The 24,768-nt window shown below is 40.0% G+C and overlaps 2 protein-coding genes across 7 annotated transcripts in view; one reads left to right on the top strand and one right to left on the bottom strand.

The window, feature by feature from the left end:
• The first annotated feature begins 324 nt into the window (after positions 1–324).
• pipox (pipecolic acid oxidase) lies at positions 325–11,588 on the top strand. Its single transcript, XM_088011449.1, has 8 exons — positions 325–1,282; positions 5,114–5,262; positions 5,844–6,057; positions 6,409–6,591; positions 9,601–9,753; positions 9,915–10,064; positions 10,529–10,604; positions 11,096–11,588. Exons 1-8 carry the CDS (start codon positions 1,139–1,141, stop codon positions 11,224–11,226), a joined length of 1,200 nt encoding a protein of 399 aa, XP_087867575.1. The 5' UTR covers positions 325–1,138; the 3' UTR covers positions 11,227–11,588.
• Positions 11,589–11,841: 253 nt separating this feature from the next.
• LOC106903484 (unconventional myosin-XVIIIa-like) overlaps positions 11,842–24,768 on the bottom strand; it is a 70,056-nt gene continuing 57,129 nt past the window's right edge. Inside the window, exons 38-42 of one of the 6 annotated variants that reach the window (XM_088011445.1) lie at positions 24,417–24,602; positions 24,157–24,296; positions 22,710–22,754; positions 20,390–20,497; positions 11,842–14,416 (exon numbers count right to left, since the gene is read on the bottom strand). In XM_088011445.1, the coding sequence (XP_087867571.1) occupies positions 14,254–14,416; positions 20,390–20,497; positions 22,710–22,754; positions 24,157–24,296; positions 24,417–24,602 (642 nt within the window). In that variant the 3' untranslated portion in view covers positions 11,842–14,253. Of the gene's footprint in view, positions 19,063–20,389; positions 20,498–22,709; positions 22,755–24,156; positions 24,297–24,416; positions 24,603–24,768 lie in introns of all 6 variants that reach the window. The other 5 variants (XM_088011443.1, XM_088011446.1, XM_088011447.1 and 2 more) reach the window with 5 other exon arrangements.

The raw sequence follows: 24,768 nt of genomic DNA on the forward strand, positions 1-24,768 counted from the left end.
CCTCCATGACCCTCAGTCCCAGAACCTGGCAAACGGCCAGAAAACAACCAATCAGCCATTACATATGCATTCAAATCCTTTAGAGACATGTTGGCATGTAGCTGATTGCTTCTACATTTAATGCTTTTCTGTCTCCTCTTGCAAAGATTTTCAGCTTGGTCTGAATTTGCAGCAGGAGAGATTTTTTTTCAGGTTTGTTCAGCAGCAGCGAAAAGGAAACAATCAAGCAAACTGAAATACTGAAAGGCCGAAAGAATGCAAACAAACAACTCTTTAGGATCTGATATTTCCCTGAAAATTTCAGTTACTCACTAGCTTTTGGGTTAGAAGAAAAAGACAATCACAAAACAGGAGCAGCTACTGACATGTTCCTGTCAGGCCGTCGGGTTGCTCACAGAGAGCCATTCATTATAAAGGAGGGACTACAAATGAAGCAGCGCAGTGAGCAGTGATCATCTGAGAGGCAGCAGGGAGAGACAACATACAATATTATATTTTAACAATTCCTTAAAACATGATCCTATTTAAAACCATGGCTTCAGGCATACTGTTTGGTTCCAGGGGAATGTCAGGAAGACAATTATGTCAGGTAAAAAAAATAAAAAAATTAAAAAAAGCATGCAATGCAACAACCAAAGCAAATTAGCCATCAATCAAAAAAAAAAAAAGGAAAACATGTTTGTAAATTAAATAATGCAAGCAAAACAAACACAAAAAGTAAAGAATAAATAAATAAATAAAAACACACTACAAATATTGGAACAAATTGTTCTGCTCCCCTTCACAGCAGGTCAGAGGATCATGCTCTGGCCAACCAACCAGCTGCCTTGGCAGAAACTGATGCAGTGGAGAAGCAGCTGAGTTATCACCAACCGACTACAAGACCAGACAGCAGAGCGTCCATTTAAACTCAGCGTGCAGACGGTCATGCAGAGGATAAGTAGGTCAAAAGCCATAAACCTCAATGACCTCCAGCTGCACCTGGTAACTCCAGCAGAGCAACAAGAGATCTCAGATGATCTGATCAAGAACTCCAGACAGCAGACATGACCCTGACCACTGGGTTCTCCAGTGAATTATAAGCTTGGGTCCTCCTCCACTGATCGTGGGCGGAGAAATAAAAGGCTGAGAGTTGAGTATGACTACAGTGTGTCATGAAGAGTCCGGCAGCATGTCTGCTAAGCAGGACTATGACTGTGTGGTGATCGGGGCTGGAGTCCAGGGCTCCTTCACGGCCTACCAGCTGGCTAAACACAACAAGAAGACTCTGCTGCTGGAACAGGTGAGGTGTGTCTCACACACACACACACACACACACGCACACACGCACGCACGCACACACACACACGCACGCACGCACGCACACACACAGACACACAAAAACCTACAGCCTGTTGCGCTGATGACACATTTGTACCAACTTTGCAGCTCTGGCATAAGATAATTATTCAGAAACTGAATTCAAAACCCAAAAGTCTTGGGTCTTGAGTTAGCTATTGTACCCTTTATACTAGAATCACATTTACTTCTGCAGCTGTTTACCCGTACTGTGTAGCCTGTCACTCACCTGGCATATTGTTTAAATTAAAATGCTTACAGATTGTAAAAGCTAAAGGAACAAAAAAAGGATTTCCATAAATCAATAGAAAGATGTAGATGCTGACTTTAAAATGTGAGAATTCTGAAGACTGTCAAATATTCAGAATGTCTTTGAGTTACTTCAGTGTAAAATATCATTTATTTTTGCTTTGAAATTGTACTTGTGACCATATGAAGTGTATGTGAGCCTTTTCTGTAAAAACACTTTTTCTGCTCATAAACTGCAGAGAGTTTTGAAGTAAACTGCAGAAAACCTGCTGAAATGCAATAAATTAGCAGAAAGATTACAAAAGCAAACCCTGATCTGGTTTAAATACCATGGCTGTTAGCTGAAAACAGCTGAACAAGATGAAGTTACCTTAAAACTACTCGCTGGTCAAGACAGTTGTTGAAATGTATAAATTGGTAGACAATTTTTATTGGTAGCAGTTCTTTATAGCTTTAAAAAGCTATATAGCTATAAAGAACTGCCTCTAGAGAGGAGCTAGCAGATAAGCTAAAGAAGAACAATATTCAGAAACAAATAGCATAAAAATGATCACGTATGTCTTCAAACAGCTGTTGGAATGTAAAAAAAAAAAAAAAAAAGATTAAACCCGGTTACTGTTAGAACAAAATGAAGTATTTGCAGTAGAAGACAAATAAATTCAGGTAGATTTGACAAGGAGTAGAGGAGATTCAAGTATGAAAAGAGGAGGAGTGAGAGAGGAGAGGACAGAAGAAGAGAGGAGAGGAACCTGATAAAACCCAAACCAGGAGTGGTTGGGGATTAAAGGGACATTATGACCAGGAGAGAAGGAAGCTTCCAGTTACAAGATGTAACATCTAAAGGCTGACTGAAGTTCAAAAACAATATCACTTCAAGGTAAACCTTGACAGTGAAAGCTGTCATTCAAAGAAAAGGATTACAAAAGTGAAGGTGGGTCTTAAACAATTAGTGGTTTATCATATTAAAATGAGCTCCAATTGATTAATTAGAGAGAAGAGAGGCTGCCGTGCTGCGGCTCCACTGGGCCCTCCGACCTTCACCAACAGGTTAGGTGGGTGAAGCGTGAAACGTCCTGCTCAAGGACAGAACAACAGAGTTGGACGGAGAGTTGATCGAACCAGCAACCCACCAATTGCGGAACAAAGTTTTAGGAAAGTTTTAACTTTCCTTCAAGAACAACCACAACGTGTCTGAATTGGAAGCATGCCGAACAGCACATACAGTGTCATTTGTAAATCTGCGTAGATCAGGCTGTTCTGATTCACATTCTTTAGTCTGCATGATTTTATCCAGGCCTGCAGCCAAGACTGTAAACAAGTGACCCATAAATGAGGCGTACTGTCTGGTGTTGCATAAGTATAACAGGTGCACTTTGGTCTGCTGAGAAGCAGACAGTGGAGCGAGTAAAGGCCGGATCAAACTGGCTTCTTAATCGTCTACTACGGTTACAACAGAGATCGACTGTTTGTCACTTTGACAGACAGGGTCAAAAAAATCCTCACATAATCTATTTTAATAATAAATATTGAAAACGAGAATGATGGCATATTCAACAGTATTTAATTTTTATTTATTTTTACTAATACTCGGCTCGAACAAGCTGAACTGACAATAAACAATGTAAATGATTGCAAGGCAGTGTTGCCTCTGTCAGGTTGCCCCAGAGCAGCTGAGGCTACAATGCAGTAGCTGGTAGCCACAGCCATTCAAGTGTCTGGATGTAGGGTTCTCTGGACTTGATGAAGAGCTATACAAGTACAAGACATTTACTATTTTCATAACAAAATCAACTCATCATGAATTGGTTTGCTTCTTACCAACTGGAACCAATGAAACGACTAAAACAACAATTATCCTGTGAACATGCTCTACAATGCGCCAAAGCTTGATTAAAGTTATCTGCATTTTATGTCTTTGAGACATGCATGTAGTTTACTTAACTGACTAAATTAATCAGGATTTATGGATAAAATATAGCTGAATATTATCATTATGATTTGATATTGTCCTATGTTGTCTGATAACATTCCCAAGTGTTTTAGCTCAAGCACTGAACCCTGTGGTACTCCACAACGGACATTGGAGTGTGAAGAAGTTTGATCATAAACATGGAAAAACCTGTAACCTAGTTTCAACCAGCCTGCTGTTCCCTTGATGCCCACATGTTCAAACTGTTCTAAGAAGACATTGTGATGGATGTGTTAAAATCAGCACTGAGGTCCAACAGGTCCAGTACAGGCACCAGTCCTGCAACTGAGCCAAGGAGAGCATCAGTGACATTTAGCAGTGTGCCTTTAGTGTTATGATGAGCTCTGACAGTCATTACTGTATAGATGTTCACACTCTTGATTAGTAACTCCTTTCAATAAGACAGGACGATTAGAAAGAGGTCTGTAATTTATTAAGCTGTCTTGATCAGCTTAATAAATTAAGCTGATCAAGAAAAGTTGATCAGCTTAGATCAAGAAAAGTTTTCATTGGTAAAATGAAAAGTTCAGCTGCAGCTTACTTAAAACCATTTACTCAGGACAGAAGAATCATTTCTGAAATGGGGGCAGAAATTAAAGGATCCATTTCTTTACATTATTTGATTGGGTCCAACATGCAAGTTGAAGGTTTTGATTCAGCTAATAAAATCTAAAGGCTAGTAAAACAGATCAAGTTTTACAGTTTTCTCCAGGACTACCTCACTACTACAGACTTAGTAATCATATTTGGGATGATGCCGATGATTTTATTTCTAATAGAATACATTTTATTGACAAAGATTTACATGAATTCATCACTGCTAAGAGCTGATGAAATAAACGGAAGTGAAAAAACTGTTTTCCGTCTCTCTACAGTCAAACCAATAAAAAAATTCTGACAGCTGAGATTTTATTGGTGGCTGAGATGAAAAGCGCCGAGCTTTGAAATGGGCTCAGAGCTTCTACTGTCATCATCTCTCTTCTTCTTATGTAACATTTTCAATACTGCTCAGTCTGACCGGGTGTGTTTTGTGGACGGCTGCCCGCTGTGAGTCAGAGTCTGTTCAGGTTTTCTTTCTGTTAAAGGGACGCTGTCATTGTTTAACGCAGGATCCGATAGGAATACATTCATATGGAATCTGCCTATGTGAATTGGATTGATTTGCATTCTTTTTGTAAAGTGCTTTGACATGATAATCGTTGTGCACTGTAAAAAAAAAAAAAAAAGGCAATATCGCTGATTTACAGTAAAATCCCGGCAGCTGTGGTTGTCAGAATTTTATCGTATAAACACCGGCAACCACAGCTACTGGGATTTTACCATAAATTAGAGATGTATTTATTTAACAGTGTGTGTTGGGGCTGTATAAATAAACCCGAATGCATTATTAAACAGACAAGCCTCAAAGAGATTCATAATCTTTTTTTTTTTACACTAATCAAATCATTTTCTGTACTTGAGTAGATCACAGCTGCAGTTGTTGTATACAGTAGGACATGCTTACTTCACTTCAGCAGCAGGTTTTCTCTTTCCTTAACCTGAACCGTTTTTGTCCAGTTCGTTCTGCCTCACACCAGAGGGAGCTCCCATGGCCAGACTCGCATCATACGTAGAGCCTATGAGCAGGATATTTACACGCAGATGATGGGGGAGGGCTACCAGCTGTGGGCCCAGCTGGAGAAGGAGGCCGGAGTGACGCTGTACAGGTCAGATATCAGCTAAGATGCAGAGTGGAAAACTGTTTAAACACAACATGAAGGCTTGCCCAGACTGAGAATCAAGAAACTGTAAATATTAAATCTAAAACAATGTAATATTGTGGAAAAAGTTCAATATCTTTTGTCAGTCATTTCAAAAAGTATGTACATATCGGTTACCTTTGCAGGGCTGCAGGGAGTGGTGGTCAACAATGGACAAACAATCCGCACGCACACGCGCACACACACACACACACACACACACACACACACACACACACACACACACACACACACACACTCAAGGAGAAATTAGAGAAACTACTTAACCAAACATTGTGTTTTGGGGGTAAAGAACCAGGTCTTGCTTGCACAGGAAGAACATGCAAAATGTTTCACTTTTTCCACAAAATATTTTTTTTTTCCTAATGTAACTGTGTGCTGCACTGATATTAATATGTACTTTTGGATGTGACACTTATAATATTAGTAGTGGCCTTTCACTTTTACATTAGCTTGTTTTCTATTAGTAGAACAAATTGTGTGTCTAAACTGTCCGTCCACCCTGCCGCCTTCATTTCTCCTCACAGACAAACTGGACTGTTAGTCATGGGACCAGAAACCAGTGGGGATTACCCGCTGGTCAAGAACACCTTGTTGAAGAACAAGGTTCCCACGGTGATTCTGAGCCGTGATAACTTCCACCAGCACATCCCCAACGTGGTTCTGTCTGATGGCCACGGCGCCCTGCTGGATGTAACCGGCGGCGTTCTGTTTGCAGACCGGGCCCTGAAAGCGGTTCAGGTACGGCTCAGCTTCACTGCAACGCAGGCATCTCATTTATATTCATTTAACTTTGTTTAAAAGTATAGCTACATGTTGGAAACATTAACTTAATGTAGCATAAAGTACAACCATATGTTTTTTGCAATCTTAATTCTATAAGATATCCAGACATGATATTAAAGTTATTTGTGTTAACCTGATTTATGAGTAGAAATACATGTTTACTTTATTTCTTAAAAAAAAGAATCCTGTCTGCACAAGAACTACTAGATGACATGATGCTTAGAAATAATGTCCTGATATAAACAGTTTTTATTTTTTTCTTTAATTTGAAACATTCCTGGAACATGTTTGGTTTTGTTTCTCCAGGATCAGTTTCAGAAGTTGGGTGGGGTCATACAAGACAACGAGAAGGTTACAGAAATCAAGCCTGGTCCTGTTGTCAAGGTGACGACCTCTGGAGGAGTTTATCAAGCGAGAAATGTGGTGATCACTGCTGGACCCTGGACCAATAAGCTCCTGGCTCATACTGGTTTCCAGTTACCACTGGAGGTATTCACACATGGTGTAATGTGTAATAGTGTTGAGATGATTGTATGCCACATGCCACAGAATCAATTTGATTATATTAGCTTTATTAAACAAAATGCAACGTATTTAAATATCAATATCACAAAGTTAGAATACAGGGTCTATGCTGAATGTTGATTCAGTTTTTCCTCTTTTCTGGCTACATATTTCCTGCCTTAATTGCATATTAAGCATCACTTTAGATAAAACTTAGTTTGTAAATTCCTACAAAGTGATTTAAATTCAAACAGTTTAATTAGGAATCTGTTAGGTCTGTAGATGGTTTTCAGCAGCCTTCCTCTGATCCGTCCGTCTCTCTGAACTCCTCAGGTTTCAGTATGAATCCCATCATTTTCAAAGATGAGTGACTACTGCACCCACAGGGATAAACACAACACATGTTGCAGGGCTGGAACGGACCTTTTCATTAATGACTGGTACCAAACCAGAGTCACTGTCAAGGGAACCTGAGAAATACAGACACAAGCCCCAGTTCAGTTATCCAGTAGAGAACCTAGAAAAGCCCCCAACATGAGAATTCCCATTAGAAATGGTTATAAATGTATCCATTCTGCAGTTTACAGAAGTTTAGGACAAACTCTGCTACTTAAGGAAACCCAGCTGACGGTTCTATTTGACTGACTTCACAATGATCCCCATTCCTGAATAAATGAATACACCTGTCACAATACACCACAAATCAATTAAATGCATAATAAATGACAAGAAACTCAATCATTTTCATTTTCTTGATTCATCATTTTTCTCTTTTCTCTGTCTTTCTACCAAAACTGGTCGTCAGTCTGGTGCTTTGGTCTCAACTATCCCTTTTTTTTATTATTGAAAGACAATTTTGTTTACAGAGACTTTATAATTCATTTTATTTGTTGTTTCTGTTGTTTCATTCTTTCTTTTGAATATTTCAAATGTTCTCCAGTTCCAGTGTTTAAATGTTTATTAGAATTTAAAGTTTATTGATCCTTGAGAATGTGTTCTTGCTTTATCATGCCATTATTACTATCAGAGCACTTCAAAATAGTCTCAAAACAACAATATTATTGTTTATCGCAATACATTCTGGCAGGGCCGGCCCAAGACATAGTTAGGTTATAATGATTTTCATTCAGTCAGGACTTTACGCTGACTTAGCCACATGCATCACAGGTAGATTCTAATAAAGCATTGATTAATAGCTGAATAAAATTAGTTAACTGGACTTGTAGCCATTATTTTGTGCCCATGTGGCTGGACACCACACGGCACGATTGAACCCGATCGAACCGTTATGCCTAGGATTTTTGTTGGCTAATGTGTCTCTCAGGTTTTGAAAATGGGCCGACAACTCGTGCAGTGTGAGCTGGACATTACACTAAGGAAGGGAGGGTCAGTGGAGAGCACCGGAGCTGAGCCTTTTTTCATTCAGTGTCACCAACAGAAAGAAAAAATGGCAGGAAGAGACGATAAAGCCTAATTAAAATGAGGTCGGTAGGTTTAATTTATCGTGTGATTAATTGATTTATCGTTTATCGCGACAGGCCTATTTCTGGGCGCTGATTTCTTTAATTTTGGGGGATTGTGATTGGCTGATACTTACACGTGAAGCCCATCTTATCCCCTAATCTTATCTTCGTCAGCAAAGGTTTATAAATCAGTCTCTGTCCTCTTCTGCTCTGCAGTGAGAGGTTTGACTGACAGACCGACCCACCAGGTCAGGTCTGAACATTTACAGTTAATATTCATCCCACTGTTGCCAACAGTGACTTTCTTGCTATATTGCTATACCCTACATTTCAGACAAAAAAAAATAAAATATATCAGCCAAAATCAAAATGGGCAGATCAGGCATTTTAAAGATTGGTAACCAGGGATCGGCCAGAAAACTGCAATCGGTGCAGCCCTACACACATATTCATGATGTTCTTTGATTACATTAATTCCTCCTAGGCGTTACTCCAATAGCTAAAAATTTAATTTATACCAGGTGAGTCTTTCTCCCCTGAGAATATGGACTGGTACCGGTACTGGACTGATTCTGAGCCTTCAAATGATGTTAACAGAAGTTTCACATAACTTAGAAAAATAATGTTTGTTTTATTAAATTATTATAACCAGCAGCAAACAACAAATCCCCAACTGCAGCATAGAGCAGATCATCGATGTAGCAGCTATGTAGCCTGACATAAAAACATTTTGCTAGACAATGTCAAACATTGGGAAGGTTCAATTATTGTTATCAAACTCAGCGTTTTGAAGCCAAAAATACCTCAGAAATATACAGAGCCAAGCAGGAGAATAAACTCATTTAAAGTTAAAACTGAGCTTCACACAAACACAAAGACCCTAGCATAAATGTTTGGCTGTTGAACTGGACCGTTCCAGGTCGCTATCAAGCTAATTTTCTATTAGCTGCTCCAGTAATCTTTCTGTTAAACATTACCAAGGCTCATTGAAACAAACCTTTATCTTGGCTTTTTTCAGTTCTTCCTCTTTCTTTTCTCCCTCCCTGAAGGATAAGTCCTTTTTTGAGACATTGTTTTGCTAACTTAACTTCTGATGGAAGCTTTGGACGTTTGGCTGCTCTGCTCATTGCAGCTCATGTAACACCGGTGAAGCATGCAGTACATAGCGCGGCCACCAGGGGGCCCCCAAGAGCAATTTTTTTTCTTCTTTTTATCAATAAAATAATAATTTCTACATACATTATCAAATATATATTATTGTAAAAACAAATCACTTCATAGTGAAATTGTGTGTTTTTGATATTACAATGACATAGAAATTATTACTAAAAGAAAAAATCAGCTCCACTGAGGGGACCCTTTGGTGGCCCTGGGGCCCTAATGCCTTGGGCCGGCCCTGCGTTCTGGGACAATTTATCATCCAGCAAAAATGCTTAGCAACCATTTTGCTGGACGGTTAGGATAGCATGACATGCATGGTATCCTAAGCATGCATGTCTGACTGAGCTATATTGCTGTCTTTGCACAACAGACTGTTAAGATCAATGTGTGCTACTGGAAAGAGAAGACTCCTGGGACTTACGGTGTGAAGCAGCGTTTTCCATGCTTTGTGGTCACTGGGAGTTTGGAGAGCAAAGAACACATTTATGGCCTCCCGTCGAATGAATACCCAGACTTGGTGAAGGTGGGTGAATGTGTAATACACATCCAGCATTTCCTCAACTATTGAAAGTGAGGCTGCTCAAAATATCATCGTCGCAATATCAGTGTGTGCAATATTCAGATCGCAAAGGAGCGTTTGGAGTGCAATAATTGTTGGCCCATGTATTCCCACTGTGTGTACAGATATGCTACCACATAGGCAGCAAGACTGACCCGGATTACAGAGACTTGCAGACGGACACGTCCGACATCGATATCCTGAAGCGATACGTTTCCAGATGCATACCCGGCCTGGTTCCTGAGCCTGCTGTGGTGGAGAGCTGCATGTATACAGTAAGGGTGGAGGAGAAACCCTCAGAAGTATTTCTGCCTTGAAGTGTCACGTTCTGGGGTTGTTTTGGGTTTGCTCTGTGTTAGTATTTCTACTCAGGCGTAAAGTCTCTGAAGGTCAGGCTGAACATCTGAAATCAGTTTTCCTTCTTGCAGCAGAGGGGTGAAAATCAGATCATTTTGTTCTCAGCCTCATATCATTCACGCCTTCTTGTGGTGAACTAAAACTGTCCTTTTCTGAGAGTTGGCCTTTTGGTATTAGTGAGTGTTGTCTGTTCTTCCAGAGGCAGAATTTTGATTATTTTTTTAAAAGGGCTTTAAAAATAGCTGCAGAGATTTAATAAATGAGGCAGAAAATCTGAAATTGCAGGGGAAAAACATAGATGTGCATAATTCAGATTGCCTTTATGTATCAGTAAAATATTTCATATATGACTTGTTCTATTTTGCTTGTTTTATTTTTGTAGCTAACACCTGATCGCCACTTTGTGTTGGATTACCATCCGAACTACAGCAACATCGTCATTGGAGCAGGATTCTCAGGTATATTTCCAAAAACATCAAAGCCAACTAGAGTCATATATTGGAAACCAGGATGCCATGACAGTTACTACAACCTCTCCTACCGTTGATCACCAGATCACAAATCTAAGTGTTTTTGAAATCATTGAGCCAGGATAACTTGTTTCCTTTTAATGTTTGTATCCTGCTACAGCTCCTCCTGCTGTTGTGCAGGGGGGATTTTTTTTAGTCAGCAGACTAATGTATTTTCTTTGAATTACAGAAAAATCTCTCTGTTCAAAGTAAAATATATCAAGAATTTATTTTATTTAGGCCTTTTCTGAAAGTTCATTGTACAAAATGTGGGAAGCTCCATGTGATTCATGCAGAGAATCTCCCAAAATGTTGAGCATGTAGTTACACTGTGGAGGCTCAGCCGTCTCCTGTTAGCCTCGGTCTTTAGTTGTTGTCTTTGTTGTGACATGGATCTTATTTACTTTTTTTTTTTTTCTTCCATGATTCCTCTCCTTTAGGTCATGGCTTCAAGTTCGGCCCAGTCATTGGTAAGCTCCTGTGTGAGCTCAGCCTGGGAGAAGTGCCCTCCTTTGACCTTTCATCTTTCAAAATCAGGCGTTTCCAGTCACACATGAAATCAGCTTTGTAGGATCGGGTCTGGATTCATGAAGCCTTCCTCCAACTCTTTCATTCAGTTTACATGATGTCACCAGTTTTAGAGCTCCTAAAGACAAGGTGTGTTTAACAGCCAGACATTTACACTACATGAATTTCTCATTTACTTTGCTTACTTTATAGTGACTTCACCATCTAAAGTTTAAACCTTAGTAACCACCTGAAGAGGATCTTATTACAAAGCAAAAACACTTTGAGTCAAATAATTTCACAAGTGAAGTTGTTTTTCTCTTCCTATCACTTTTAAATTTTGTGACATTCAGACCTTTCCATTTTTAGTCTGACTTGATATATGAGAATAAAATTGTATCTGAATGAAACTTCTTCCAACAGTAACTGTTGATGTAGATCCTCAGTAATTTCATATGTGTGTCAACAGAAAGATTTTCTTATTTTACTTCTTACATGTAAGACATACCAGCTGTTCTCAGAGCTTCCTCTTGGTAACGAGCTGCTGGAGCTTTCCTTTTCTGCCAGGAGACATTCTCCTGTCTGAGTTACCATTCATTATTTTTATGTGTGAAAATAATCAATGAGGAAGACTCTTTAGAAAGCTGACAGCAATAACTCGCCGAGTCAGAAAAAGCGCTTCAAGTCAATAACTAGAATTTATTTACAATATTGCAAAGATAAAATTAACAAGTGGTCAGTTTTTCAGTGAAGAAAAGAAACGAGAGTTTTCCAAAGCTAAAATGAATCATACATGTTTTGTATATAAATACAGTGAATAAGGGGTTAGCCAAAAAAAAAAAAAAAAAAAAGAGGTGCATGTCAGTAAAAATACGTTCACTTTTGTGTCGATATCAGATATATTAAGAAAGCTTCCAAAAATCACATATTGTAAAATTCCACCCAAATCTCTCAGACAGACGACATGGACTCGCCTTTGACCGGACCCAAAACGACTCTCACACTGAAACTCATTACCACACGTCAAGTAACTGAACACATGTTCAGATTTCAGAATAGATTTTCTTGTCGCTCAAATTAAAATGAGCAAAATGTGACATAGTAAAGCAACTCCACCAAACGGCTTAAACATGATTTTGGTTCCACAGACTGTGGGTTAGTTAGGAATGATGGAGACGTGTGGATCGTCGACGCCAGAACCAATAAAAGATCCAAACATGATGCTTGGAGTGGGAGCAGCGGCTCTGCCTCCTGGTCACAGAGAGGTTGATCGGGCCGCTCTGCCTCAGCCTCCCACTCCGGCTCTGTACACTAAATATTTTCCAGTGTCTCATTAATCCTTTCAATCATTTACATGCCGTTACCTTATTACACATTTACACCATTTTAATATACAACTCTGACTCAGTCATGTTGCCGAGTCAGCAGAAAGATGACATCAATAAGTTTTGTTTTTTCTTTGTATTTTTTAACTTAAATTAAGTAGTTTATAGGCAGTTTTAAAAACATCAGTATGAAAGCAGTAAAGCAGATGCGGTAATGTGTAATTCATTCACACACACACACACACACACACACACACACACACACACACGCACGCACACACACACACACACACACACACACACAGCAGAAATGTGAAGCTAAAATGATGTCAGAATCAGGAAGTACCACCTGGAACTGGTCATGTGATCAAGTAGTGGTTACTGGGATGGGAAGGGGTTCTCTGTGCAGATCAGTGCTTCCAGCATATGAATGAGGCTGTCGCAGGGCTGTCTGTGTTTTAAGAACCTTTTCTGGTTTCTAGTTGGGAGTGATGCACTAAACTCAAAGGGTTGTTCAGCTCATTTAAAACACACTGGAACATAAAACAGGGTCTTACTGGGGATTTTTATGTTGATGATCTAATTCCTGAATTAGTCCACTTTACTGAGTAAATTATAAATGTGTTAGATTTCACTTGAACAATTCAGGAAGTTAAACAGTTTGAGTAACACTATCATGCTAAGTGGTTGGTAGCACATGCACACTGCCAGACTGCTACTACACCCACATGGTGACAGGTTGCCATAGAGCTTAAGTAGCTGCCCTGGCAACGACAAGCTGTTCCATGGCTGTGTGTGGAGGTGAAGGTGTTCATGTGAAGAAGCACCAGAGGAAAACCAGGCATGGCCTTGTTCTTGCTGCAGATAATGAGCGTTTCATGGTGTCCCACCGAGACTGAACTCCATCAATTCTTTGTTTAAAAAAAAACAACAAAAACAAATAAAAACTTAACATTTTGCTTTCATACCTGGGCTGTATTATCGCTTATTAGCAAAAAAAACAAAACAAAAATAGGTCCCTGAATTTTTTCTTAAAAAAGGCATTTTCAGCATGACAGCATGCAAGTCAACTAATTCTGGGAAAACAATAATATAAAAAATAAAATGGTGCAACATCCATGAAGAAGGAAACTATATCAAAGTTAAAACAGTGTGTGAATAGCAAATGCAACAACAAAGCCGCTGTGTTTTAATCTGGTATTTACTTTGGAAATTCAAGTTAACTTCAAACTGTTAAAGTTTTCAGGAGGAAAAAAAAAAGATCCTTGTAGCATCTAAGTGATGCAGTCTTCTCTCTTTGGGAGGAGTACAGGATGAGGAGATACTGCAGGAAAACAAAGAGCAGACTTTATGAGACTACAATAAGTACATGATAAAGAGTGTCATGGATTTACAGTGCAGCAGCTCAGGAAGCCGGACAGTCCACCTGTCTGCTTCTTAACATGGCACTTGTTCAAAGAAAGAAGGAACGAATGCTGGTGCTTTTCTTAGGTCTTAGCATTCATTGTTAAACGGTTACAGAGTGTACACATGTACGGCTGGCTAATGCTTTTTGGCAATACATGGAAACCTGTAGGATTTTGGTGTTGAATGTGTGAACTGTGGACAAAGAGCTTGTGTGTGGCAGAGCCTGCAGTTCAAGCAGCTACCAGCGTACACTGCTGCATCCGCTCTAGAGCAGACCACTGCATTACTGTTGTGCATGATTGTCCAACACTGTAGCCAATTCTGCATGCAAAGCAAAGTGTTACATCTGAGTGAGTACACTATGACACCTCCTCCTCCTCATCATCATCTTCATCATCTTTCAAATGACTGCTGTATCTGTATCTGGAGCGGGACGAGCTGGTCGTCCCAGGACCGCCCTCTTTCACTTCTTCTTCTTCCTCATCAGACCTGTCGTAATGGGAGCGTCTTCGGATGGGGGAGCTGCAGCAGCACACAGAGGAGACAATCTGTTAACGAACACGCCAACAGGGAAAAGATCGCAAACAACCACAGTGCTTCATTTTCACAAAGGTGAAAAGAAAACAGAAGCCAACAGAAGCGCAGACTGTGCAGTTAGCGTGATCCTCTACCAGTTCTGTCAACAGAAAGTTTAGTTTGACCAATCATGATCTCAGACTTTGTTGTTCTCTCGTCCCAGGAAGCCTGTGACCCACTCTGTACTCCACACTCTGTTCTTGTGACTGCTGCCTGTCTCCAGCAGTCAGTGGGCGAGAGGCAGGGTCCGCTCTAGACAACAGAGCGGACCCTGCTCTGTTGTCCAGAGACACACAACCATGCACACACACTGACACCTAAGGCCAGTCGTGTGTTTGGAATGTGGGGGGAAGCCAGAGCGCCCAGAGAGAACCCACACATGAACACATGCCAACTCCATGCAGGAAAACCAAAGGCTGGGATTTGAACCCAGGACCTTCTACCAACTGCTCCACTGTGCAGCCCACCATCAACATCACTGTCCATCTTTTTGATGGATTTATTGTTTATTTTTATTTTGTTTCCACAGAGATTGGTGGACAGTGAGGCTGGATCAGCTCAGTGACAGAAAGAGAGGAATTTATTTTAACTTTGTTCATTTGAGAGATTCCAGTTCTAGTTGGAAACGCCACAGAGTCAGCAGGTTGGCTGAATTCTTTCAGATTATTTTCCACCTAATCTCTATGACCACAGCACATTTGTAATGATAAACCCCAACACTTTGTGGGAGGTTCAGTTCCTCCAGGTAAGGGCCGTCTGCTTCACGACAAACTGTGATTGCTGATTGGTCAGTTGCTGAAAAACTCACTGGATTGACTGACGGGCAGCAACATGTCACTGAGAACCACTGGGTTAAAGAATATCTGATGTTTTTGCTGCTACGTCAGCTTGTCAGCAGAAGAGACAGGAGCATCGCTACCTGCTGTCTGCACCCATTTAGTCCTGGTTTAGTGGTGGAGACAAACATCTCAGAGTATCAAGGAGGATGAAAGTATTCCCCCATAAAAGGCTGTATGAGATTCTCCTGGCATCAGATACATACAAAATGGAATATGTAAATTTGAAAAAAGGCAAGTATTTTATAGACTTTGTTGGAAACAGTTGTTAAACATGAAGTGATCGACTGAAAACCCTCAGCTCTGTGTACCAGAGATGATCTAGACCAGTGTTTCTCAACCTTTTTTGGGCCAGCGGCCCCCTGGCCTTTATCCAGGTCCCTCACCGCCCCCCAACAAAGAATTTGTAGGATACTTTACACTGACTATTATTTTATTATTAATATTACTATCACTATTGTAGATGTTTTGATTTTTATGCTTGTTTCTGTATTTGTCATCAAAAATAATTTCCCAGAGAACAAACAAGCCATGGGAATAGAAATTATTTTCACAGGTGTTTACAAAAAATGCAATGAACATTCAAGTTAAAATCGGTAGGCCTAACAGCAGCCAATCAGAGTGGAAAAATATTCTTATTCTTTGCCATTTTCTAGTTGTTAAATATTCCACAAAATGAGCAGATAAAAGATGTTCAACATGCCAGTTTAAACTTTGAACTATTTGCAAAACGACTGAGCTCTGCAATATTAAAACATGGATAGAACTGTAACTACATTAATCATAGCTCTTCTTCTCTTCAGTGTTTGTCGGTTTCTGGTGGTGCAGCTCTGTGCTGCCTTCAGGAGAATGGGACATCAGAGTATCATCCATAAAATTTCACCCACATAGCATTTATTATGCAAACCAGAGCTTTCAGTGGAAAAACAAAAGTTCCAGATCCTTTTAATGCCACACAAATGAGACAGAAACATGGATAATATCTTTATATAGACCTGTCTATTGATTATAGATTAATAGTTTTACTGGACAGAAATTACAAAGATCAAATCTGGTTCTTAATCAAATCCTAATGAGTCAAATTGTAAGTGTCATGGAGTCATCAGCCTCATGACATTAACAGACATGAAAAATAATATTGAAGAAATAAATATATCAAATCTAATTAAAAACATAAATAAGTGATCAGTTCTTTACTGTTATGGCCTGTAAGATATTTATTCTCAGATATGGTCTCAACAAACCCATGGCACTTCAACAATATTATTTTACCTTTTATCTGGAAATAGTGTCTGTTTATTCTTGCCATACAGTCTCTGTATTAATTATTGCTCTAAAGGTCTTGCCATACCAGTTTATTCCTCTGCATTTACTTTAGTTTCTTAGTTTATTCTTGCATTTTGTTCTTCATTCATTTAGTATTAGTAATTATCCTCTCTTGGTTTATTGCTATGTCCACTTTAGTTTCTTTCCTGTTGCTAGATTTATTTTATCGTTTATTGTCCATCATTAATCTTCACTCATCACCTGCTGCACCTCCTAATCATCATGTGTTGATTTTTCACAGTTCAGCGTCGGATTCTCTGTTTTTATGCCATAATTCACATCTAGTTTGTCACTCCGTTTTATGTCCCGCTTCTCCTGTTTCAGAGTTTTGCTCAATGTGCGCGTCGTCTTTTTTTTTTTTTAACCCCTTAAGGTGCAGGGCAGCCGGAAAACGTATCGATGGGGAAAAGGCAGACGGACATAAACCTTTTAAAACAACGGAAACAATTTCGGTATTCTGATTACTGAAATGTAAAAGTGTTGTGGTTCCGTTGTTCTATCACACCCATTTCATACCGGACCACTTACAGCTCCGGTGTTAACGCTATAAAATGAACGCTCTCTATCGAGGTATCACCATGGAGGGATTTCTTTATTAAAATGGGTTCATTTTTCAGAGGGATACAAAGACCTCTGAACGCACCCCGGGAGGCGGTACCGCCCACGTTGAGAACCGCTAATCTAGAGTGAAAACTGATCGAGAGATAAACACAAAGTGCTCTGAAGAAACTGATTTAAAATGTTCAACATGCAGTAAACTGGGCGGGATATTAACCAGCTTCTGGTGCTTCTCCCTTTAGGACAGATATGAGCTACTCAACAACAGCACAAAGCTTTAACCCCGTTAACCGTTGTTTCAGTTAACGGGGTTAACTGAAACAAACCGGAAGTCTCATCCAGACTGAGTAAATGTCTGATAATGTTAGTCATTCTGTGATTGGTTAGGTCACACCATGCTTCACAGCATTCTTCAGGCCAGCAACCTACTGTCTGCCTCAGTCACTCTCTGTCCTGTACAAGTATTTCATCATCAGGCGGTTCAACTTCTTCTTCCTTTGTTTTTCGTTTTTCTTACTGATTGGCTGCTTCTTGTTCGGTGGCAGAGTTTCCTCCTCATCTGGAGTGGGAACCCATTTACCTACGGCTGTTTTCACACTACTGTAACTCCGGGAGGATATGGTAGATGCGTCAGAAGTTGATGTAAAGTTTGACCCAGAATCTGATTCTGAAGGTACTGATGATGGACGTTTCTCTTGTTTCTTGGACATTTTATGGGACTTTTTGAGCCATCTTTTAGAGTTGTTTCTTTCAACAGGATCGTCTCCAGAACTGTCAGAGTCAGAGCTGTGACTTCTCTTTTTCTTGCTCTTTCTTTTGCTCTTGCTGCCATGGTGACGGCTGCTGGTACTGCAGGATGATCTCCTGCAATCCACAGCAGATTCAGAACATCTAACACCTCTGGTGGGATACATCCTCTCTCCATTCTCCATCTTTCGGCTCTCATCTTCATTACTCCTGGATCTTTCATCATCTTCAGAGTCTTCCAAGCTCTTGCGCTTGAATTTTATCAGTTTACAACTCAGCAATTCATTGATGGCTTTCTCCAAGTCAGGGTCAAGGTAGTTCTGATGGCTGACTGGCCGAATGTCCAGGGTATGAATCGGCAGATCAGCAGAAGTGGGCCTGTCTCTGGGTGGAGGCATTGATAAACTGCGACCAATGGAAGACAGAGGACCGAACATGGACCTCTCAGTTAAGGCCACACTTCTACTACCATCTAGGTCAATGCCACCATTAGTGAGGTAACTGCTACCAACTAGGAATACCTGGGAATCAAGTTGGCCAACACTTCCAGGACTCTGACTCCTTGATCTCCTACTGGGAGGGCAGCAGCTGCTGCTGGCCCCATCTGTACCAGAGATGCTTTGATGGTGTGTGTACAGGCCTGACGGCCCCAAGCTGCTGCCAGGATGAACCTTATTCCTCAGGTTTATCTCAGGAGGGGTGGAAGATGATCCTTGCTTAGTGAATGAAAGATTAAACTGACCCCAACGGCTGTCCGTACCTTTCCTGATGCTACTGTTAGCCTCTGAACGAGCCTGAGAGATGACTGACTGACTGTCACTCAAGTCATCCGGTGAAAGAGGAGGTCTCCTGGAAGAGGCTAAATAAGGGTCAACATGACATTTCTGGTTTAGCAGCTCAGTTTTGCATCTGCTTGGGATGTCATCTGACTCTGCTTTCTTCCTGGTAGACCGGAGGAGGGAGTCACTTTTGTCTATGATGAAATCCAGGTCAGGATTTTTTCTATAACTCAGAGAGGACACAACAGACACCGGCCTGATTATCTGTAGCTCTCTCTGCTCTTTATGTTTCTCCTTAGCCTTTTTCCACTCTTTTCCTTCCTTTAAGTCAGTTTTTACAGCACATCTAGAACAACACAGTGTGAAAAAGGTGAATGAAGGAGGATACAGGAAAGCTGACGACAAAGATGAAATACAAAGTTGAATCAAGCAAATGTAGAAGAAAATGGACTAAAACATATTACTTTTAATATGTTTTAGTAATATGTTTTAAAACATATTACATAAACAGGGAGGAAATGAAGAAGACGGAGACCTTTCCGTTTTATATGACACTAGGAGGACATGTGAAGGTCGTAAACTATGACCCCAGTATTCCTTTCTTACCATTTAGCTCTACTGCTTTAGAGAACTATGTTTCTCTGTGAAGACAAGAAAAATTGAGGAGGGAAAACCTCGTCTATAATGTTTCTTTTTAAAAAAAAAAAATCAGACAACATTTTTCAACTCAAAATATTGATAACAAATATGAGTGGTTGTAAAGTTAAAATAAATTTAGTTAATATGTTTCTAATGGACAGAATCAGTGAGATAACTCCTGTGGGATCTCCTGATCATTTTCATCAGGCAGCAGTTGAGGGAACCTATGTCTGTGACTGGATGGTGTCATATTCACATCAAATGGATTATAGAGAAATTCAACCTTTAAGTCCTCTAGTTTAGCTTCAACCAATCACTGAGTGAACTTGGCACCACGTGTGCAAAGTTCATAAACTAAATGAGCAACAACAGAGACTGTCTACCATTTGTTTCTGGAGCCCACCTCATGTTTGGCTCATTCTGCTTCACTTCCAGGCTTCAGCAGGAAGTGAAGCAGGAAGTGAAGCAGGAAGTGAAGCAGGGCTCACCATGCTGTCCAGCCATGTATATTGTGGGATCTTTGCTATAAGTGGTTGTTTTCCTCCAATAATTACAACAGATAAATGTGAAATGTCGTAACATAAATCACATAAATTCATGTTACGTCCCTCCACACTGGCTCTCAATACATTTTTGGATACTTCTTGGCTCTGCTGCTAGCTGGAAAATTTGTCTCTTTTCCATTATAGGAATAATGCTAGGAGTGTTACATATTGCAGGTGTAACCATGCTTTACCAAAAGTTAAGTAGTCGTTATATTTTAAATAATTCAAATCAAGACTTAAATCACAATGATTCAACCATGGAAATGCCATTTCAGGGAAAAGGTTGCCTCATTTAAGTTTTACATATATAAATATAAATTGTAAAATATATAAATGTATTATTTTTCTATTCTACAAGCAAACAGAAGTGAATATAATTAAAAAAATACCTATGGTCAGCTAATCCGATGAATCAGTTTATGTTGCTTCTACTGATGTGTGTATAAGACAAGCATCTGCTGCAGAGAGAACTGACACATTTTCACTGACCTGTCCTCATCCGACAGGTTCTTGACAGTGCCATCATTTTTGGACAACCAGGACTTCACTCCATCCACACGGTCCTCCACTTCAGAGTCTGTGTCTGAGTGGCCCTGACTGCTCACCAGTTAGGGAAAGGAAGAGAAGTTAGAGGCAGCCATGGATATGTTAGTCAAGAACAGACAGGTCTTCTGACATTCAGAAAGGAAGAACAACGTTAGAGTTCAACAGGAGCAAGCCCAGGAAAACGTCTTCTGTCGTTACAGTTGATGAAGAACGGGTTTAGGGGTTAGTGCGGGCCAGATGAGGGCGTTAGCATTATATCTGGAGAAAAGGCGGACAGACAGAGAACATCTAGAAGCAGACAGACGGAGCTGCATGGAGCTACAGGAGAGGCTGTGGATCAGGAGGCTCAGGAACTCTTTGTATCACTTAGTCGTACTTACGAGGGTTCATGATGCCAAAAAAGATTTCTCTGTGAGTTACTCAGAAAAGCATGAAGAATTTTCAACACAGTTTTTTTGAATAAAACGTAAATAAAAACAGATGTATTATTTTGTTTCTAAACTGATCATTCTTTTGTTTATAAGTACCCGTCTCAGTTCCTGTCAGAGAATTGTTGGTTAAAGAAAAATAATTTTTAATCTAAATCTACAGGGTAGCTAAATAATTTCAGGCCTTACCTTTATAAAAGCAACAGCAACAACACCAAACATATCATCACATATTTTTTTCCCAAAAGCATCATAACATAAACTAAGAAAGGTCAACCTGTAAAGGTCAAGAGGCTTCATACTGCAATTTTCAATTCAATAATCCCTGTGGTTTTTTGAGAAGATTCATTTAGACATGCAGGTTAGCTGCAAATTGTCATAAAGAATAAAATACAGTAAAAATGTGCAACATATCTACTCCTGGTCTACAAAATGAAATCCATTCTGCTTCTAAGCTATAGCGCCAATTCACAGCAAATGTCGTCTTGAGGCAGTTTAAAAAATACTGAATTTCAATTCAGTCATGCATACAATTTACATTGTCTTGTTTCCTATGAAACAAACACTGTTGAATGGTTGAATGAAGATGATTTTCCATCTACATCTGTTTGGGGTATGAACAACTGCTGACTTATCTGGATGTATTGTGTCATGCTAGCTCCAGATGCTAACATGAGAGCAAACCAATTCACTGTCAGGAACCTCATCAACGAGTGCTTCAACGTTCCCATCATGCCTCACCTGAACCTAGGTTGATATTATTCTACCAACTGTCATTTAAATGGTTCAGATATAAATATGTGGGACACAACCAGATATAATACATGTATTGTTTTGTTTTGTATGATGAAGATTCCGGTGTTTCCTGAACCTTTGGGAACACCTACCAGTTCATTCTGATTGTGTTTTCTTAATATGTAATTAATAACACAGAGTCTGATGAATGTGTTCTGCTCTAAAGTTAGAGTAACTGCTGAAAATCCTATTCAAGAATGAATTACTGGTAGTCACTTTTTATGTCCATCAGAAACAGACTTAGGATCAATGCAGAAAGGTGGGAAAAGGTGAGCATTGTTAAGTGCAGTGCACTTAACTATTAGCTGAGATCTAGGGTGAAATCTGTGGGAGCAGAACAGACTAACTGCTGTCTGTTCAGGCAGACTACAACCTACAGTCTAATACTTTGTTTTTTCCTCACTTAAACATGAAAAAGCCAAATAGGTTATATGTCTTTTCTATGGTACAATCTGAATGATCCACAAAATGAAATGCAGTCATTCAGATGGTAACCAGGTGGTAAAATGCCCACATATAACCAGGGATGACTGATTACACATCAGCAACAACAAGGTGAGGTGCATGGCCAAAAGCAGAGCTGCTCACACTGAGGAAACTCTTCCAACAACAGAAAGCGTCCTTCAGTCAGGCAGAAATGAGACGTATTTAGCTAGAAGCAGAGCAAACAGACAACAGGTGATTCAAGGTGTCTGGGGCACCTTGGTGTGCTGCACACTGGCTGAAGCATCAGTGAAAAAACAAAATGAAGACAGATGTTTATTGCTATTAAAAGCAGAAATTGTTTCATAGTGCAGTTAATAGCTGTAATGCTAATTCAGCTGGATGTGAAGGCATGCAATGGAAAATCACAGGTGGGTTGAATGTGTTCATGATGCATTTATGACACAGTAAACCTCACTGTTGATTCCATGAGAAAAACTGAGAAGTTTTATAAACTAAATGATGGAGAAAATAAAAGCTAAGCTTTGATCCGTCATGTGATATATGCATCATCACTTCCAGCAAAGAAAGAAACAACACAAGACCATGATCCTCACATTCGGTTCCTTCTTTTCTGGTACTTTGCCACCATATCCTGCAAACTGGTCACAGTGATGATGATGGTTATGATGTAAGGAAGAAAAGACAAGAAAAAAAAGAAATAAAAGACAACAGAAGGACATAAAATGAGAGTCATGTGAAGCAAATTCCAGAAATGAGAATAAATAAAAAAATTGGATGAGTGTCTGACGCTGGGATGCTCCTCTCTTTAGAAAATCTGACGGGCTTTGAGCTGCATCCAGAAATAGTATTTGCTGGTAAACCCTGGACAATGTTATTCACTTGGAGCTGAACTGAGTAATGCAGCTCATATTAAAGTCAATTAAACACACATTTTTGGGGGGGAGGGTAAAGGGAAGACAAAGGTTTAGTCTAAGTTTTCAGAAGCAAAATTTGGATATTTCCCTGAGGCAGAGCTGCAGAATTTCCAACCAGGCTGCACACTGCACACACTGTGTGTGTGAACATTAATAGACAGCATATTTAGCTTTCACATGTTAATAATTGTTTTAAGCTGTGCTCCCTTTGGTCTCACTTTCTACATATGGATATCAACTGAAGGCTCAGCCCAACCCTGCAGCCTATCAGGTCAAACTGATTTGGGGGTTTTGAGCCATTTTTTGATGTTAATAGACGAGTGACAGAGCAAACACACAGAGAGAAGCTGCAGCTTCCTGCTCTGAGCTCTGACCATCCTGCAGATAAACAACTGAAAGAATATTACAGAATGAAGATTCTCTCAGCTTGTGGGTTAAGAAGTAGTATTATTTTTCTATTATTAAGGGCAAAATGATTAATTGGATTAATCATGATGAATTCATTACTGAAATAAGTTTCAAGCAATTTAGTGATCGATTAATGATTAAAGCTGCAGGGTTTAACTTTTATAAAAATATATATTTTTACATATTCATTGAAACTGTCACTATGTCATGACAGTATGTTAGACAGATGATATGTGGAAAAAATGAGCTCCTCTGCCTTCTCCAATGCTAACTAGAAACAACCAATCAGAGCCAGGAGGATGGTCTTAGTGCTGTCAATCATCCTCCATGTGGTGCTGCTCATTCCACACTGCCTTTTGTCCAAACCAACAATTGGTAATTCAGAATTATTGTGGACTTCTGACAGCAAAATGATAGGTTGAAGAAAAAATAAATCAAACCTCGTGTCAAACCCTGTCTGAGCTGAGCTGGTGGTGATTTACACTTAGATCTGTTCTCAGTTTTCTGTTCATGAAATGATTCCCATCTCAAAATCTGGTCTGCTGTTTTAGATAGAAGAAATGGAAGAGAACTAGTTAAATTTGTGAGCTTAGTTTAAAACATATGAGTGGTAAACTATGAGCATCAATCCGTTCATGTTAACCTGGCTTCACTGATATAGAGCTGGCACAACACAGGTGTTATCACTTTGGTGTTTTTCAGGTCATGGGTTTTGTACCTGTTTATAAGGTCTTCATTGTCATCACTCTCCATCTCGTCCTCGATGGCCGCCTGCAGGTCACCTATCCTTTTGAAGGCCAGCTTAAGGTCCGCCTGCAGGCTCTGGTTTGAAGCCTCTAGGCTCTCAATGTCCATCTCCTGTTAACAAGGCAGAGGGACACCTGGTCATGTTAGCTGGTGCTAAGGAGCGCTCCAACCTCAAGAGTCCAGTCTGTGGGACAGGAGTAACGCTGATGACTGGAAGCTGTTCATCCTTACCAGCTCGTGTTTCTTGTGGCTTGCCTCTGCTTCTTTTTTGGCCAGTTCCCCCATTTCCTCTTTAATGTCTCGGATCTGCCTCTGCAGCCGCTTATTCTGCTCCTTCTCACGATTCTCGCTGCTGATGCGCTGGTCTCGCTCTTCTGTCAGCTTCTCCACGTTCTCCTTCAGACGAGCTACAAGATTCTGTACAGCAAGACAAAAAGTTGCAAAATATACACCAACCTAGTTTTCCACATGTCTGGACGTTGAACAGAACTCAAAATAAGGTAATAAATGAGCTCATTGTGAAGATAATTTTCAGGTTTTAGACACAGTTAAGGGGTAATCTGTTCATCCTTTTGGCCTCCTG

The sequence above is a fragment of the Poecilia mexicana genome, unplaced genomic scaffold, assembly GCF_051168715.1.
Source record: "Poecilia mexicana isolate PSO_F unplaced genomic scaffold, ASM5116871v1 scaffold_13, whole genome shotgun sequence".
NCBI classification, from domain to species: Eukaryota; Metazoa; Chordata; class Actinopteri; order Cyprinodontiformes; family Poeciliidae; genus Poecilia; species Poecilia mexicana.

Bases quoted from the DNA above. Each gene is read 5' to 3' on its own strand.
- pipox (XM_088011449.1), top strand. From the start codon at position 1,139: ATGACTACAGTGTGTCATGAAGAGTCCGGCAGCATGTCTGCTAAGCAG. The intron at 6,058-6,408 runs GTACGGCTCAGC...TTGTTTCTCCAG, and splicing joins GGGCCCTGAAAGCGGTTCAG to GATCAGTTTCAGAAGTTGGG. The intron at 9,754-9,914 runs GTGGGTGAATGT...CTGTGTGTACAG, and splicing joins AATACCCAGACTTGGTGAAG to ATATGCTACCACATAGGCAG.